The sequence below is a fragment of the Peromyscus maniculatus genome, chromosome 6 (assembly GCF_049852395.1).
Source record: "Peromyscus maniculatus bairdii isolate BWxNUB_F1_BW_parent chromosome 6, HU_Pman_BW_mat_3.1, whole genome shotgun sequence".
NCBI classification, from domain to species: Eukaryota; Metazoa; Chordata; class Mammalia; order Rodentia; family Cricetidae; genus Peromyscus; species Peromyscus maniculatus.
Genome location: NC_134857.1, coordinates 121,175,769 through 121,195,222, shown reverse-complemented (window position 1 = coordinate 121,195,222; position 19,454 = coordinate 121,175,769). Strand labels below are relative to the sequence as shown.

The 19,454-nt window shown below is 37.9% G+C and overlaps 1 protein-coding gene across 4 annotated transcripts in view; it reads right to left on the bottom strand.

The window, feature by feature from the left end:
* Window positions 1-19,454, bottom strand: part of Unc5c (unc-5 netrin receptor C) — a 359,603-nt gene that overhangs the window by 100,014 nt on the left and 240,135 nt on the right. For all 4 annotated transcript variants that reach the window (XM_006986136.4, XM_006986137.4, XM_076575063.1 and 1 more), the window contains exon 3: window positions 16,847-16,990. In XM_006986136.4, coding sequence (XP_006986198.1) covers window positions 16,847-16,990 — 144 coding nt within the window. The remainder of the gene's footprint in view (window positions 1-16,846; window positions 16,991-19,454) is intronic.

Genomic DNA, 19,454 nt, shown 5'->3' with positions numbered 1-19,454 from the left:
ACATATTGAGCTCAGTGTTTTTATAGGATGCTCAAACGGAATTGTCCAGTATGTTAAGGCCATAGTTTAGAATCCACAGCACTATTACATTTGGAGACTTTGTCGTGAAGCTGTTCTTTACACAGCAGTATGTTTATTGTCATTACTTATCTCTACTCGCTATATTCTAGAACAACCTTTCTCTGATATGACAAAATAAATAGGGACAGAAAATATCAAATGTTTAATGGGGTGACCATCTCCTGCCCTGAGAAACACTTAGTGGGTTTGGTTGTTTCAGCAGAGGCTGAAACACTAGAACTCAACGCTTCTGACAGGGGACAGAGCACAGCATCAAGAAAAGAGGACAGAAACTAAAGCAGAAGGACTTCCCATCCAAAAAAAAAAAAAAAATGACAGAGAGTGAATGGAGAAGTGGGAGGAAATCCAAAGAGGAAAGTGGCAGAGAGACCACAAGGAACTAACATTTAAGGAGGGGGGAGGTCAACAGCAGGATGTAGCACAGCTGTAAAGCGAAGTCATTAGTTTGGGAAGTATTAGGGACCCGGAGAAATGAACATAATGAGCATCTACTATATTTTCTCTGATTAAGGGACAGTGGGTTTTGAGTGCAGCATGCTGTAATTTTTGTTAGGATATAGTACAACTTTTAACAAAGTATTTAAACTTCTGCCATATGAGTGTACGACTGTAGTCATTGATTCTTGATTGAAAAAAAAGTTTGGCATAGGAAACCTAGTACATTGGTACTTACTTAAGAGAAAAATGCATCTAAACCATTGATAGCTACATCTAATTACATTGTCATAAAGGTTGTGCTTTAGATTCCTAATAAATTTTATCTAATTTCTAAAATAACATTACATTTAACTCCACAAAGCAGTTTTGTTTTATTGGGAAAACATTTTTATTTATTTTATTTTATTTTATTTTATTTTATTTTATTTTATTTTATTTTATTTTATTTTATTTTATTTTATTTTATGTGCATTGGTGTGAGGGTGTCAGATCTCCTGGAACTGGAATTACAGACAGTTGTGAGCTGCCATATGGGTGCTGGGAATTGAACCTGGGTCCTCTGAGAGAGCAGCCAGTGCTCTTTACCACTGAGCCATCTCTCCAACCCCGGGGAAAACATTTTTAAGTTTTGATATCAAACCTCTCTTTTGGTTTGTATAAGGAACATAGGATAGACAGACTATATTGTGGCTGTGTGAGGGAGGGTGAGTAACATCCTTTACCATTCCAAGAGATGTGATAGAAGGTAGAGAGGATGCCTTGCAGGCAGAGTGAACATAAGGGTGATAGAAAAATGTGTGCTTGTCAGCAAAGAATTAGATGTAAAACATATGGTTCAGAATAATATGGGATTCATGTCAGGGGAGAAAAAGATGAATCCTGCCTTTGGACAGCCTTTAGGATTATATATAACAATATAACAATTAACAAGTTATTTCTATAAGGTCAGCTTGATTTTGTTACTTATTTTACATATACATAATCAAAAATCACATACATATTTACTTATATGATTTATTTATTGATTCTACCAATTAAAAGAAAATTCAGTGTTGTTGTAAGCATGGAGTCAGAGACAGGTTGACTCCTGAACATAAATATTGGCTTACTAAATCAATTAACTGAAATCCAATTAATATATGTTAATCAGACCTGCAATGACAGGGATTTCAATTGACTGTTTATGCTCAATCAAGGAATATTTTTTGAACACATGTGTGCAAAGGCTCATTTGTCATTGTAGTATTTTGTGGCTGTCAATGAAGCTTTTGCACAATAGTGCGGTTACAAATTATTCATAGTATGGAAAACACCAATGCTCAGATCTCTGCAAGCATTACTGAGGCTCTTTGATAATGCAACCAGTGGGTGGTTAGCTGAGAAATAGAAGACTTTTGGGCCTTTGCTTTCCTCATTAATGAAATGAAAATAAAAGTCTGTGATTTGTAGGATTCTTCCCCTACTAGGACTTATGGATGAATATTTTAAATATGTGTTTAAGAGAGCCAGGGATATTATTTTAATGAAAATGAGATGCCACTTGGTTATAATTCACAGTGCCAGGGAAATTAACAGAATGAATGAATTTGTAAACTGTAAGAGTAGGTGCATCTTAGACAAATTTACTGTTCTTTCATTGAGCTTTTTGACATTTGAGTATATGGATAAGAAATTAAGGAGAAGGGTAGCTTCCAGAAGGTTCAGTGTCAAAAATATCAGAAGCTACACTGTCTCATCAATATGACTGGCTATACATGAACAAAACAAGGACAACAAAAATAGACATGCCAAAGGGGACAAGGAAAGACCAGGAAACTCAGCACTACACAGAGAAAACTATAGATTATTAAAGAATGCTGAGAATAGGAAAAATAGTCTTCCTCAGGGAAGAGCACATAAATTGGTTGTTTAATACCAAATGATCAGCCTGAAAACACACATACAAATAACATTACACAGACTGAGCAGGTTGTATTTAGGGAATGTATATGTACGCACACATATGTGTGTGCATACCACCAATTAATGAAAACAGAGGACATCGATTTGAAAGAGAAAGGAAAGGTAAATGGGAGTGTATGGAGGGAGGAAAGGGAAAGGAGAAATGACGTAATAATATTATAGTCATAAAAATAAAAGAATAATTATCAATCTTATGTAAAATTTTAAGAGTAATATATAACATAAAAACAGATGAAAATTGAATTTCTGGTTATTGTAAGTGTACCCTGAATTACTTTGACAAAACTAGAAAGTAATAGATGAGAAATTTATACTCAAAACAACGTACAAGAAAGTTCATCATGTCAATGCATTTAGTTAATAAGAGAGAACAACGTATCTCTTCCCCAAGGATGGTCCTCAGGCACTGTTGCCTGACAGTACGAAAAGGATGAATGTAGACTCTGATGTGAAAGTTGAGGCTGGGCAGGTCTCAGCTTTAAGTATGATGGGTTGCACTAGCATCCATGCACTTGAGAGATCTGCTGATGTGTGAAGGAGGTAAGGAGTTGTCAGCAAAAAGATCTCCCAATCACATTTAAGCAGGTGACTAATACTGTCGCCTTTGCAAAGGGTGCTTTTTAATTCCAAGCTTCAAAGATCAGTCTGCATTTGTTAAAAATGACCAGTCTTTCAAGATTTAGTAGAGGAAAGTAATTTTAGAAAAGAAAGTTTTGGTGTTATGATAGACTGGTTCTGTGAACTGACAAATTCTCTGATGCTTTATTCTTCAGTAGACTCTTCTGGTTGTAATTCAGATTTCTAATTTATGTAGAATAAGACATAAAGAAAATCTTACATTATTGATATTGGTTAGGTTTTGTTTTCATTTACACCCTATAGTGTAAATTAAAATACATATTGAATGCTAACAGTGTTTGGAAGATTTTAAAACACAAAATATGTATAATATATATGTCTAGTTATAATCATTACATACAGAAAATTCTAGAATATGACTCATATATGCATTTTTAAAATGTCATTTTCTTATAGAGTTTTACCACATGTTAATGATCTCTAAACTCTAGTATGTAATATTCTGTATTTTTCTTGTGGAATTCCATGTTTACTGTTGGCTTTTAGATTTCATTACAGTCTTAAAATCATGAAAAGAAAATCTCATGTACTTTATTTTTTCCATGAAACCTTAGCTGGAAATCCAGTTAGTTTGGGAACAAGACTTACTCCCTTCTCCATTTTTAAGTCCCTAGTAAGCTTATTTCAGATAGCGTGTTGAATGTTTTACTTATCTATTGTAGCAAAAAGAGGGACAGCAGCAGCAGCTGAAACCAGAGTTCCATGGGCTAGTGTGGTGGTATTGTGTTCCCCAAAATATTGTGTACCTTAATAAACTTACCTGGGGTCAGAGAACAGACAAGCCACTAGTTAGTCAGTGATAGCACACGCCTTTAATCCTAGCATTCCAGAGATAGAAATCTCTCTGGATCTCTGTGAGTTCAAGGCCACATTGGAAATAGCCAAGCATGGTGACACACACCTTTAATCCCAGAAAGCCAGCCTTTAATCCCAGGGAGTGGTGGTAGAAAGTAGAAAGATATATAAGGCGTGAGGACCAGAAACTAGAGGCTTTTGGCTGGTTAAGAATTTGGGCTGGTTAAGCATTCAGGCTTTTGAGCAGTAGTTCAGCTGAGATTCATTCTGGATGAGGATTCAGAGGCCTCCAGTCTGAGGAGACAAGACCAGCTGAGGATCCGGTGAGGTGAGATAGCTGTGGCTCGTTCTGTCTCTCTGATCTACCAGCATGGACCCCAATAACTCACCTCAGGTTTGATTTTATTAATAAGAACGTTTAAGATTCCTGCTACAGGCTAGGGCTGTTGTTAATGAACATTCAGCACTATATAGCCAAAATGTAGAAGTTTTGAGTGGTACTTGAAGGCGGTCCACTTAAAGCTAAAATTCACTTGGGTGTCTTGTTAGATGTGTCCTATTACACAAAAATTTACACTTTGAATGACACTGAAACCCTGTCATGGCCCTTTGGAGGGTGAAAAATTCTCATTAACAGGTTAAAAGCCAGCACCAAAGAAGTGAAACTGAATAAAAAGAAAATATCGATATGCATCATGAATCATGTTATGTGTTATCGATGTCTAGATGTATATATACATGTATTTGCATGAGAGTACATGACAAGGAGGTGACTATATGCTCAGTGGATCATCAAATAGAAAGGTTTTGGGGTTTCTTTTGTAGGTCATTGTAGAGTGGGTCTGGAAGCATTTGGGAGGAAGAATAACATAAGAGCTAAGAGCAGGGTTGATGAGAATACATGGGATTTCAGGTCTTGACCCCACCATTTGACTACACAACCCTTACCTAAGATTTTTCAGCTAGAACAAAAGTGAATATTCTAGGAAGGAGCTATTTCAGATCTACAAAAGCTGAAGGGGCACCTACAAAATCCTTAGTGCCACATTAGCATATAGCAGTTGCCCGTGCAAACATTAACCCCACAACTCATCTTTTCCCACGTTATTAGAAATTTTTTATCATGGCATGTCAACATTTGGCACTGTCACTATTACTCAAATGTAACTGATGCAAGGCAAGGCTGTTACAACTATGGACTCACTAATGATTGATGAGAACTTCACAAGGTGAAATTGAAGGATTTCCAGCTATGGCTGACAAAAACAGACCTCCTATTCAGATCGGCCCCTGGGAATCTGGTTCTGACCAACCTCACAGGTTATAGGCACAAACTAATATCTGAGAACCATGAATTGATTATCAATTGGTTAGTCTACCATGATATATGTACCCCAGTGCCAAATATCATAGGCATCATGGGAAGCTGTGGGTAATGAGGGAGACATGGTCTTGAATAGGGGCTCTAGCCAATTGGTTTAAAAATGAGTCCTTGCTGTCGATTCCACAGCATCAGTACAGCTCCTTTCTCTATTGGCTGATGACTGCCATTGTCTAACACAGAACTTGAATCTTCCATGTCTATAAAGACCATGCATATAGCACAAAGAGCAGAAATCTAGGCAGCAATTATTTCCCTTGAAACTTGTTTCCCACTCACATGGGCTACTTGTTTCTTCTTCTAAATTTTAACAGATTTGAGTAGGAAAAAAACCAAAACAAAAACACTTCTTTTGTCTTGCTGATCAGCTCTGCTACATGCAACCTAAAGGAATGCAGTCTCTGAGAACCACGGCCTAAATTTAATTGCTGATACAAATCAGAAATGTGGATTCTTTTAAGAGTTTTTGCTTACTAACTATGTGGTCAAATACCTAAAGTTTTATCAAAATATGTTAGTGGGACTGTATTTTGAGGGTTAAACCCAATAGTTGATAAGCCCTATGTGGCCTCTACAAGTCTCTACAGGCCTCTACTGCTGCTACTTTTAGATCACTGATGTAACAAATTCAATGTTACAAATGCCGAAAATGAATGTTTCTTGTGCTCTCCTTCCTGCCTTGTAGAATGTCCTCTTAAGGAGATTTCCCCCATAGTTATCCTGCTTTGAGTTTTTGATGAAGAAAAAAACTGGCCAAGAAAACTGGCCAAGATATTTTGAGAGGTAGGTTTATTTTGTAAAGACTCAATGCTTAATATTTTAATTAGAATTTCATAATTTTAAATTATGTTCTCTTACCTACTTTCAGAAAGAATGTTAGGCAATAAATGTATGAACTCCAGAGACTGGTGACATTTTAAATAGATATAGACTATTAACACCAGAGTCAGGAAAATGAGTTTTAGATGGCTGAAAAGACAAGTTGTCATTACTATAATTCTTGATGACCACATACAATATAAATGTTCTCATATTCTTTGCTGAATGAAAGTCATTCATTGTTCTAATGGCTATGTACAAAGGTCTGAAGCTCTTTCAGGCACAGTGGGAAACTGTCATAATCAATTAGGATCTATACTTGTTCTTAGAGTAGGAATGGCAAATATTTGGTACCATTGCCTTCCCTTACAGCTCAAATTTCCATAATTAATCAATTATTCTTTTCTATGTAATCAGTATATATACTCAGTAGCCTTCTCAACACAGGATGCCCACAGGCTAGACCCAAGCAGTAGTTTTAGTCAGGAGGTGATGCTTCTGTATCTCTATTCTGAAGTTTACTGCATAAAGGTTCCTGTCATGGGGGGTGGGAGAAGTACACCATTATGACCATTTTCTTAGAGATATAATATCAACAACATGTAGGACACCATTTATTTTTCCTAGAACTGGCTACTGAGCCTAGAACCTCACACAAACCAAGTAAGCAAATCACTAGGCTACATCTCTAGTTCTTTTAAATTTCCTTGAGAAAGGGTCGCATTAACTTGTCCAGGCTGTTTCTGAATGTCTCCTATCACCCAGCCTTGGCAACCCTTCTGCTTCAGCCTTCTATCACCTGGGATCATAGATCTGCATCTCCAGACCCAGCTCTATATTTACCTAACATCTGAAAGTGTTTCAAGGTCGAGTATACATTCACACATGATATATATTACACAATAGCTCTTCAGAAAATATGGAGTTTAATGAAATGCCCAAAATAATCTGGCAGCTTCCTTTTAGTGAAGGACTTGGAGGACAATTTCCCTTTTGGTATAAAACTCCCAACTCTCACAGTCCAGTTCACTGACTTTATGTATTGTGTATCTGAGATCTTGAGAAGTTAATTCACTTGTTTGAGCTCATATTTACTTGAGGGGGCTACTCCACACGTGGATTTGGGGATGGGAGGTACATGCTGGTTGTAGCCCCTCTCTGTTGAGAAAAGCACATCATGCAGCTCTAGAGGGCAGAAATTTGAAATAGGTTTCATTGGGTCATCATGAAGGAGCTGGCAGGGTAGCAATTCTTCCACACGTTTTTAAGGAGTGGTCACAATTTTGTCACAGATGCTGGTGGCTGTCAGCATTCCTTGACTTGTGGCTGCAACTCCCTCTCACTTACTCCTTCTACTGGAAAGCCTCTGATCTTGGAGTTCTTCATCAAATCTACAAAGATCATTCTCCAACATTTACAACTTCAAGAGATCATGGCTGAATGTCTTTTGGGGTAGATGAGAGCCTGGAGGGTCACATTTAAGCTTGCTGCAGTGGTTATTAGCATGGATTGTGGGTTCCCATGACCTAGCTTTGATTGTGATCTGCACTGGGTTAGGTTTCTATAGTTTTCATGAATAAAATGATGATAACTATAATAGTTACTGCATACTTGCTATGAAGATTAATTAAGGCAATAATAATAATAATAATAATAATATTAATAATAACACTATTAGGACAGTTCAGCTTCATTAAAATTCCTTCTTGAATGCCATCTCTTAGATACCCATCTGTCCCGCCCCCTTAAGTCAGCATAGCTCTGGAGTATTCAGAGTGATGGCCATGCCATTAACTCATTTAACTTTCACCAAGAAGTCAAACTTCAATCATTAGCTTTCCTTTCAAACTAAGCTTGATTCAAGTAAATGGCTCTTGATTTATGTAAACCCTGTACTTCCAAGACATTCATGTTGCAGTGATGGTCTGCTAGCCATCTTCAATACTTTTGACAGATGTCTGGCCCCACGTTAAGCAAACATAATAGCTCTAGTGTGCTTCAGTTTTTTTTTTTTTTTAATTACTTCTCAACCAATTCCTTTTATAAGCGCAATGGACAGAGGCACTGAATACACTTTTGATTAAAAAATATTTTACTGTATTTTCAAAGTGCTCCTTTATCAAATACAATAATTCCACAGTCATATAAGACATTAATACTTGTGTTCTTAGAGGGAAAAATGTACCTGTCCTCCAATGATGATAGAAAGGGCTAATTATGTTGTCACAGTAGAGTAGAATTTACACTTAAATCACAAAATTTGGCTGTTAACAGGAAATAACTGCCTAGAACCAAGCTACAGAGCATATTTGGGGAGAGTTAGATTCATCTTCAGAGCTTTGGGCACTTATTAAAAGTGAAAAATGCCTAGCTTAATATCTTAGGGCTTGAAAAGTTCACTATGGCTTTCTCTCCCAGAAACAGATTATCAGATCTGGCTGTGTTAAAAAAATCATAAAAATACTATATTAAGCAACTCTTATTGGTTACAATTTAAAATGTAGGAATATAATATAAAAAAGACAAGAGTTTTTTTTTTTTTTCCTTTCACTTGCCTTTCCTTCCTAAATAATTGTAAATGATGAACAAAGAGCCACCCAGCAACCTAATCAACTGCTCACATTGGCTATCATGGACAGTAAAGTCAAGAATTGCTCATGTGTCTGTAGCTGTATAAACTGAGGAAGACTTTAGGAAGATTGAAGACTTTGCTTAAGTTTCTGATCCAGTCGCAGGTAAAAGGGACACTCAGACAACTCTCCTGATAATAACAAACACCTCCAGTTTTTTATTGATAAAATACGGATGACAATAGGCTTGCATAGTAGGATTCCTGTGTTATAGTAGTGGCTAGAACACAGTTGTAAGGATGGTTACCAACACTGTGTTTTAAGAAGAATGAGAGAAGGTAATAGATTTTTGACTCTTTTCTTTGTAACCTCATTCTGCTATTTAAGAGCTAAAGTTTTGGGCCCTTCTTCAGAACTGACCATGAAAACTCCTACAACATTGCAATTCATACCTGGGGATAGAGGTCAAGCCAGCATCTTTAAGCATATCAGCAGGAGGGCATGCTGACAATGTCTTTAATGTACTAAGGCTTGCTCTCCTTCATTGCACCGAGATCATTTAAACTGATGAATCTCAAGTGAACACAGTCCCTGAAGTAAAGATGTGCTATCCCAGCCATTCTTTCTTATTTCTTGACTCTAGGGCATTTATAGGACAAATACATTTGTATTCAGATAGTCTTGCCAAAGGGGTTTTTAGAAAAAAATATTTTAGAATTGTAAGTCCAAATGACATCCATTACAAAGAAGAGGAAGAGAGAAACAGCCATGCAAGGAACACTTTTATATTCACACTGCATCTTTGGTTTCCAAAAAAAAAGATTAGATGTCATCTCAATATTTTTTCAGGTATGTCTTAAGGATAAATAATAAGAAACATGCCAACTTTATGGATGGGGAACCTGACATTCCAAAACGTTAAGGCTTTCTTTGCTGGTTACAAACAGAATGCAATGCTTGCAGATAATGCTTTGGCAATTAAGCATTTAAGCCATAAACTTCCTTTTTCACATAGCATAAAATACACTTTAATGTCAAATTTCAGTCTTGTGGCATACACACCCTACCTATAACATAGGAATGGATGACTTTCCCCCAGAATTTAACTGTATGAGATAGCTCTCTATCAGTTACCTGTCTACCTCCTAAAATAAATGTGGGCTATAAATGCCCATGAATTTGTGAGGTCTCATGAAACTTGAGAGCTTTTTCCCATAGACAAAAGCACACATATTTGGAAAATACATTCAGCCATGAGCTCTAGCTTTTAATCTTATCATATAAACTACAATAAACTGTTTACTGCTACATAACTATTGAGTTCTAAATAAAACAAGAGTAAAACTGATAAAAAAAATCCCTCCCTTATATAACAATGCCTAAACTATGTAGTCAATCTCTTTAAAATCAAAACATGGGCCCTGCCATTTATAACAGGACACTGGGAGCTTAATGATTGCCTAAAGGACTAGACCAAAACTCAGAAATGCACATTAGTGAATAAGCTATTTATTTTGGTATTGACAAATCTGCTATGTTCTGCCAAGACATTCAGTAGTAAGGTATTCAGTTCATGGTATGGCCCACGTTATTTAGAATGCCTAGCTAAAGAAATACACTATTTGGGTAAACTGTTTAATGAATTTTTTATGCTAACTAGTATAAGCAAATAGGAAATTGGAGTGTAGCATAAAAGGCTGTAGGACATGATTTTCATGAACATACAAACCAACGAGAACTCCTGAGATTACATGTACCTTTAACTGGAGATATTTGAACACAGAACTGCTGATGCCTTCACTCCTTTGTGACGGTGTGGAGACCTGCACTGTTCCAGGCATCCTTTATTCTAGATATTTTTGATTCATCATTGAACAATAAAACATCTTTGTCTACATGGATCTGACTGTCTAAGAGAGTCATGAGGGATACAATATAAACTATGAGCATATAAAACATCAAGAAATGTGTAGTAGAAGTCCCTAAGTGCTGTAAGATGCAGCAAGAAATCAAGGAGGGGAGGTGCTTATGGGGATTTGTGGGAAAGCACAGAGGCGATCCTTTCCTAGAGATATTCTGGAGTTCCTCAGAAAGTAAAGTCGTTTTACTAAACGGACCAAAAAAAAAAAAAAAAGTACAGCATTGCGCCATCCATTTGCCCAATGTTTTCATTTTATTTTCATTTGTTATTTCAGTTAACTTCATTTGTTTACCACAGCCACATGCATGGGAAGAGTTAGTTTTAGGCACTGGGGTTACAACACTAAAGCAGAAAAAGTCCTTGAACTTGGGGGAGGGGCTGCATTCTTCTAGGGCAGATAATCAACACAAAGGAAAATAGATGATAACGGAGAAAAGTATTATCAAGAAAAATAAGTACTTAAATGAACGGCAAGGTTGGGGGTCTGACAGATCTACAAGAGGAGGCAATTTCAGTAGAAACACAAGCTGGCCTTAAATGGGGGAAGAATGTTTGAGATGGGAAAGGAAGGTTTGTGTAAATTGTCTGCCTGTAGAACGATGCTATTGCCGTTTGGAAATGAGGAAATGGGTGTAGTTATATAGACCATGCAATGAGGAGAAATGTAGGAAGTCATGGGCCCTTCACACTTTTGTACTGTAGATAAAAGGAACTTGCAATAATACATCAAACGGAAAAGAAAATCTTGAGATCTTCCTCCTGACCAAAACGAAAAGAAGCAACAACAAAATGCTGCCATCTCCTCCCTTATTTGTTCTCAGTGTCTTGGTTAAAGCGTCAACTTGGTTCTTGGACTGACAAAGCTTTTCCATATTCCAGCTACAGTATTTGAGGTAGAACAATGTTCTTTACTTACAAAGTGTGGAAAATAATCTCACTCATTACAGAGTCCTTGCAAGGACTGAACAGCTCATACATACACAGTGCTTCAGGAACACTTCCATTAATATTATTATGGTCATTCTATAGATCATGTGTCCTGACTAGCCATGTGGGACTTAGAAGCATATGCCCTGAGGACAATCTTAATCATGAGGTTCTATCAGTATGCATAGAACAGACTCCTCAAAAAAGTTGTTTTCATTGATACATGTTTCTATGCATTATATGGTTGAAATGCTCTTTTACATACAAGACTAAATGAAATACATTATTAATTTCCTTTGCTTATATGTTTACTTTTGAAAACAGACACTAGAAGAGTTTATGGGACGGATGGAGCTGCCATCACCTTTCTATTAGATACAGATATTGTAAAAGACAGTGTGCCAAATACTATGGACTCACAAATGTGAGCAAGGTTGATGCAAACTTCCAGGTGGCTCAAAATGCAATTCCAACCACGTGGAAAGGCCCAGAAGCTGTAGGAAGAGGGCAGAAAGGTCACCTTGGCTCTCCTTAATTCATTCTAAGAACTGTCTGACGCCTATCTGTTGTCAGCAGCCTCTGTGAGACTACTGTGACTTACAGGTTAGTACACGAGAATCAAGAGGAATTCCAATGAACTGTCCTGACATTTCTAGGAAGATGGATTCTCCATGCACACACATCCCACTGTCACAAGATTTGTAGGAGAGCAGTTACCATGTGGCTCACTCTTCTATCCTCAAGCATAGGGAAAATTATGGCCCCATGTTGTGTGAATCAGGGGACAACTTCAACCTTCTGGATTGACAGCTAAAACAGACATCAAGGGGTGAAGGAAGGAGAGATTCACTTTCAAATTTTTCTTAGTATGTGTAAGTTTTAAAAGAAATGTATAGAGCCATTGGAAAAGGTACTATGAGCACCTTCTTTCATTCACTGAGCACTGATTTGCATCCTGGAACTCTGCCACATGCTTGGAAAATTTACTTCCTTTAATCTCAAAGTAGTCCTATCATTTTCATGTCATGGTTCATGAAATTAAGGCTCAGAGAGATTAGGTAATCTGACCAATGTCTCACTTGTCTTTGCTAGAATGAGAAATTGAACATAATACAGCCTGGTCTGGAGGCAAATGCTCTCAACTGTTACATTTATGGTTGCTCTTTTCACATCGTTCCCTTCTTCCCAAATGACAATAGTCGAAGAACAACCACCATCACTACCACTACTGTAGTATCTATATCAGCAAGACTATCGGTCCCAAACCTTGTCAGCATTGCTCAACAGTTTGCTTGGGTTCTCCTTTCCTCCTTTATACTTTGGGGTTCTCAGATTGGCTTTGAAAACAAAACACTTGTGAAAGAATCACCTTTTCCTTAGGATGGTTGCTGGAGCATACCCTTGGGTGCTCTCTGAGGACATTTCCCTCTGCAGGGGAGGTTACTGCCCACCCAGGAAAACTGACACCTCTTGTATAAATGAAGGAGTTTGATGAGGAAAGGTATGTTCACAACTAATTTATTGCTAAGTATTTACTTTTAAATTTCTAATTTTTCCTTTATTCAGATTGTGTCACTAACTAATTTTCTATTTGATAGAGTCTAGATATGTGAACTATTGGTCATAAACATTAATAGTTCATTCATTCCTCTTCAGATATTTCTGAAAATGGAACTTTTTAATGAAAGAATGGTGGAGGAGTATAAATACAATCAAGGTAGAATTTACTGATTTAACCTTTGCTTTATGGTTATGTTCAACTGTGAGAAGTATAAATTGGAATTGCTCTTTATGGGATGAACATCCACCCAGAATCACTATTCAAAGCACATTTGAATTTAAAGCTCATTTGGTGTGGGGAAGACTAAAAAATTCCACAAACATCATGCTGCATGAGCAAGGTTGAGATGGTAGGGAGCACCCTCAACAGAGGGAAGGTCAGGTCCTTTCTCTGAGCTTCATCATGATCTCTATCTCCGTCAATCAATAGTCATGAGTGGGATGGCATGCCTTGACCACAAGCATGTGAGTTCAATTAATTATGAAATTATAGGCAAATCACTTGAGAATTTTCACCAAAGAAGAAGGTGCCAGGGAAGAGTTTGACCTCTGATTGCTTGAAAATGCTGAACTCTTTAGAAGCAAGGATTTCAAGAGTGAAGTTTAGAAAAATGTAGCAAATATAGGCAGGTTTTACATACACATATCTAATTTTGATGCAGAGAATAAAACTAAGCATATTTACATATCTATATAAAATCGGAAACAATCTTTTCTAATAATCTATGTACCTACGAAGCTGATAATACACGAATCTGTTGTGCGGCACCCTGCAGCCTTCACAAAACAGCTATGGCTTAATTGGGTATCGAGCCTAGGCTGCAACTTTAAATATTTACTGTGCTTGATTTCCATGAGAATGCGGAAGAGTGGGATGAAGGCACACTTCCATCACACTTCTATTTTCATTATAATTCAAAGCTAATTTTGAATTGATTTAAATCCTATATGGAGGGTGTGGGGCTGTTCCATTGGGGTTTCTTCTAAGCGTGAGCCCACCCATAGGCAGTACTGGCTGTGAAACCCTCCCTTCTTTTTGGGAGCTACTCTGGGTGAAGAAGCTGTTTCAGCCTGGGCCATAAACTGGTGGGAGTAGGAAGTGGAGAGGGAATCCATATCCTTGACTAGTCAATGTGGAGGAACAGAAGCCCCTTGTTTCCTTTGTCTCAAGGGCCATCCCAGCTCAGGCCTTCCTGTGGTGTTGCCAACAGTGCCCTTTCTCTCTGTGCCTGATCCAATTGACGCAGTCCTCCACCTAACATCTGTAGTAACCTTTGTGTGTTCTTCCTAACAGCAGTCGTTCATAGCTATCCTTTAAGGGTGTCTCATATCACAGCTACTTAATGGGAAATCCACGTAGGACATGAACAAATCCCTATGTAGATTCAGAGAGGGACATTCATCTTCAGGGTTTTCATAAGCTCCACAAAGAATTCTTCATCAGGAGTTTCATTCGGACACATCTATTAAACATATTCTAAGCCCCGAAGACACAAGGATATATAAAACAGAATTCTTCACTACCAAGATCCCACTGTTATGAAACACAACACCACAGCAAGGGGAAACGAGCAAACCAAACCAGACACCTGAGCTGGGAACGGGGAGAGGGAAGAATAAAAATCTGCCAAAGTTTCAGGTTTTCTGAACACATTTTTTGACCCTTCCTTCCACACTCACGTCCCAACACTCAACAGAAGCCTTTTATTTCTAGGTTTGAATTTGTGTCGAATCCTGGTCTCAGCACCTTCGCTGCTCCGTTCTGTGTGTGCCCCATGCAGGCCCCGAGTAGAAGCCTCCTAACTTATCTTTGTCCTTCAGCATTTCTTCTCACCAGTGTGCAGTCATTGATTCTGTGACTGGAGGGGAGATGGGTTTCTGCTGAGATTCCAAATCATACTAAAACCCCAATGTCCAGCACCTGCCAGGTCCTAACTCTTCACCCTCCCATTTTTCCTGACTCCCACCCTCCCCTTCTTCTTGTCAAACAGGAATCCCATGTGTTTGTACTTGTCTGCTGCAGTTCTCTATACATAACTCCTTTTCTCCTGGTCCCAGCGTGGGCAGGGAGTCAGAGCTTGGCTTCACAGCACACCTGACCTTTTTCTCCCAAGCAGAGCATCTCCTCTGGCTCTGCTTGGTTTATTTCACAGCACACATCATCTACCCCTACCTAATCATTATTTATTTTATCTAGAGTTTACTTTGTCTCATCAGGTCACTCCCAAAGTATAAAACTGTCCAAGGACAAGGAAAAAAATGTTGATCAGATGTTTGCTGAAGAAATTAGCCTTTGAAAATCATGAAGGTAAATACAGGCTGAAACAAGTAGGCACGAATTACAGTTGAAGGGCAAGGAAACTGAAATAGTTCAAATCCAAATAACATTTAGCAATCCTTAGTGATCAGAGTTAGAGGTGTTGGAAATGGAGATAGATCCCAGCATGTACTGGTTACACAGTAAGCTGTGTCTCCCTCCCTAGTTCATAGGCTTAATCACAACTTCCAGTAGCTTGGAATGTGATGGCATTTGGAAAATGAGGCCTTTCAAGAGGTGATTAATTTAAAACAATGCTGCATGGGTCCTATTCCAACCCAGCTTGTTTCTTATAAGAAAGAGAAATGTAGACTCACAAGGAGACACCAGGGAAGGATCCCAGGAGCCATTTGAGGACTCAGTAAGAAGGCAGCTGTCTGCAAGGTCCAGAGAGGCCTCAAGGAGAATCCAAGCCCGCTGACACCTCAGTCTTGGACCTCTAGCTTTCAAAACTACAACAAAGGAAATTTCTGATATTCAAGCCACCTAGTCTCTGTTGTTTTGATTTTGAATTTTGCATTTATCCGGCAATTCTCTGCTATTGTGAAGCGGGGTGGAAGTGAGATGACTGTGTTTTAGGAAGCTTGGACTGATTGAATAGAGTTCTGAGTTGGGAAACGAGCTCACCGGGAAGCATCACAGATCTAGCTCAAGAGGAAAGGATGCCAGAGATGCGTGTGTTGACATCAGTCAGTACTGAAGAGATGTTGTGACATATTAATGTGATATTGACATCTGCCACAAAATATGACTTAATAAAATGTAGTGGTACAAGTTCAGCAAATAAACCATGAATTTCAGTGGTCACAACATCTGTTAGAAAGACTGTCAACATGGCACGTAATATAGGCTCTGTCAGCCTTCACAAAGGGGCTCTGTGGAGGTAAGGGCTCATCCATCCAGATTCGCACATCAATGAATCAAAGAAGCTTTACAATGAAATCTCTGTAACTATGTAAAACAAAAATGTTCCTTACATTTCATTGATTATCCTTGCTTGAGAGGCACTTTTGCCCTCTTTCTGAACTGTAATGTTTTGGAAATGAACATTTTCGGATTGTGTTCCAATGCACTAGCATAGCTTTAGTGTAAGCAAGGAACCTTGGCCTGGGGACCTCTAGTTCCCATAGAAACACTGTTTAACAACTAAAAACAAAACAAAACAGAAACCAGAACAAAAGACAACACTAGGTTCTACCATAGTCTAACTGCCATTAGCTCTAAAACAAGTCAAAAATCTAATGGGAGTTCCTCAGAACTTTGAAAGAAGGAATTAAAGTGATTTCAGAGGAACTATGATTCAAATGCAGAACTCTGGGGGCAGTTTTGGAATGGGAACTCTGATTAGAGTTCCTTGGTGTAAGATCAACCTCTGCCTATGCTTTCAAATCTTCCCATCTGTTTGGACCCAAGAATGTCCGAATTCACTAACTCACAGGCAATGCGCACATATGCCTTCCGACTCTTCGTGGTGCCTGCTGAACTCCAGGCCACACACTGGCACCAGTAATCTTCAGGCCCAAACAGTTCCTCCACTTGCTGGCGAGAAATCTCAATGCTCACTTCTCTCACAATGAGACCTGACAAGAGAAACAAAGGTTCACGTCAAGAGAAGACCTGCACATAAAACATATAGCAAGCATATTCCCCCCAGGGATCCCACTTGAAGTCATCAAAACCATCCAGATTTTGCCTCCCACCTATCATTTTCTGAAGACTCCAATTACTGCACTCCATGTATTTATTCTTTTTTTGCTATTTCAAGTCTTCAATATTCATCTGAAGATGAAAGTGGAGTGAATCTATAACCCCACAAAATCACATTTCCTCCTATCTAATTTGATAATATTCATCTCCTACCAGGTTATATCCCTGTTACTAAAATGGTATCATCTTGGCTTTCAAGTTTCCTCAAGATTCTATGTTATTTATATAGTTTGTGGCTAAGATGCACAGGTACTGTAAATAGCTTTTTACAATGGAGTCTTCCTAGTATTTCAAGAAAAGAAAGAAAATAACCCAAATTTATAAAATCAGTGGTGATAATTTAAAAACCACTTTAACAGATCTGTTTATAAATATAACAGCACATTATTATTTATTGTAATACATTATACCTTCAGTTATCTAGAGAACATATGACTTTTAAAAGGTTTTCCTGTACAATAGTTTGGAAGTTCACATGTTTACCAGTAATTGTAGTGTAATTGAAATTCCAAAGAATTGTCTTCAGCTACAGTGTTGAAATAATTCAAATTTCTGTTTCTTGTGTAACAAAAATTGAACCAAAGATTACCATTTCAATGGCATTTATTTGAGGTATTAAGGTGAGTTCAGGTATTCATTCTGCAGTGTGTCTCTTTGCAATGACTGGGAGAGATTTACTGAGTGATATATGTGGGCAACTGCCAGTTCACCAGGATTGAATGTACACATTTCCAGAATGAAGTGTTCATTGAGAGCAATAGCAGAACACCCATAAGGAGCAAGGGAATTTGCTCTGAGCCAAGCATGGACACGGTAAGAATGATAGAATGAATTGATTTTGTCTATTAACTTTATATCCATCAATCCATTCATTGTCCATTGATATTTATCAACTATGCTAAGAATGATCATATAGGGGTTACTTTGTTTACATTATGTGGTAAGAGGTACTCAAAAAAAGAAGCATTAAAGAGAATTTTGAGATTGGGAATAAAAAAGACCACCAAACACTGTCCAGAGAGAGCAGAGGTATGAAATAGAAGTAGAAACAAGAAAGGGTCCAGTTTGGACATTTGTATTCTAATGGTTCTCAAAGTGTGAGTCCAAGAATGGCATTTTTGGCATCACTTGAGGGCCTGTGGGAAATGCAAATTCTCAGACCTTATTCCAGATTCATTCATTAGGAAATGTTGGAGATGGGACCAGCCAGTCTGTGGGATTTTAACAAGCCTGCCAAGTAAGTAATGGCATATGCTAATTTTGAGAATTCTTCTACACAATGCTTAAGACTTTGGATTTCTTTCTGAAAGCCATGTATACCATTGAGGTGTTTTAAAGTAGATGACTTGGGAAGAGGACTATTGAATACATTTGTGAGATAGACAATATCTACACATTTGTAGACATGTGTTTGGACTTTAATAAGCTACCAAGTATTATGATGCTTAAAAATGTTTTTATGATGGGTGACAGGAAATGGTATGGCTTCTGGAGACCTTGAAAGGGAGATATCTAAGATGTATTCAAACCATTTCAGAGAAATCAGAGAAATTCATAGGCACCCAACAGAGATGGGAACCAACTGGATTGAATGGTATTTTCTATTAAGAACTGATGGGGTTTGAGTCATAATCCCTTAGCTCTCCTGAAAACTGAATTATATATTGAAGCCTAGGAAAGCATGTATTACATATCTAGGGCAGGACAAGATCCTGAAGGGACAATTCTATTGTCAAATTTATAATTTAATATTATTGTAAAGTTTGAACATTATTAATTCTTTTATATTTATTTAACAGACAGTTTAAAAGGCACTTTCTGGTAAATGGCATAGTGCAACCCTTAGTTCAGCTGTGAAAAGGACAAAGAACTATACTCATCAACATCTAACTAATACAACAAACTTCATAGCAAGAATCCTAAGCAAAAGCTTTTCTTTTTATTTCCTGGGTCTTCCTCAGGTCCCAGTTTTCTAACCTTGTTGCAGTTTTCCTCATTAATATCTCGAAATCATTCTGCTAAGTAAAGGAAGACAGCCTCTATTTTCAACCCCACCTCCTTTTTCTCCTTACCCTCCCTGTTTAGTGCTTTCATCTGCCTTTCTTGCTAAAACATGCCCTGTTTATGTGGAAGTCCTGTTACTGGAAACAAAGGTCTTCCTTTAAAGTTGTTGCAGGAAATTTACAGTCACCAAAGGGCTGGTAAACCTGCGGTGTGTATTTACTTCTAACTATAATGACTCTTTCTAAAATGCAGAACACCAACAAATGGGCTACGGATATTAAAACCACATACAAATATTTTTTGTCCTGAGATGATAACCTCAGGTTTCACTCC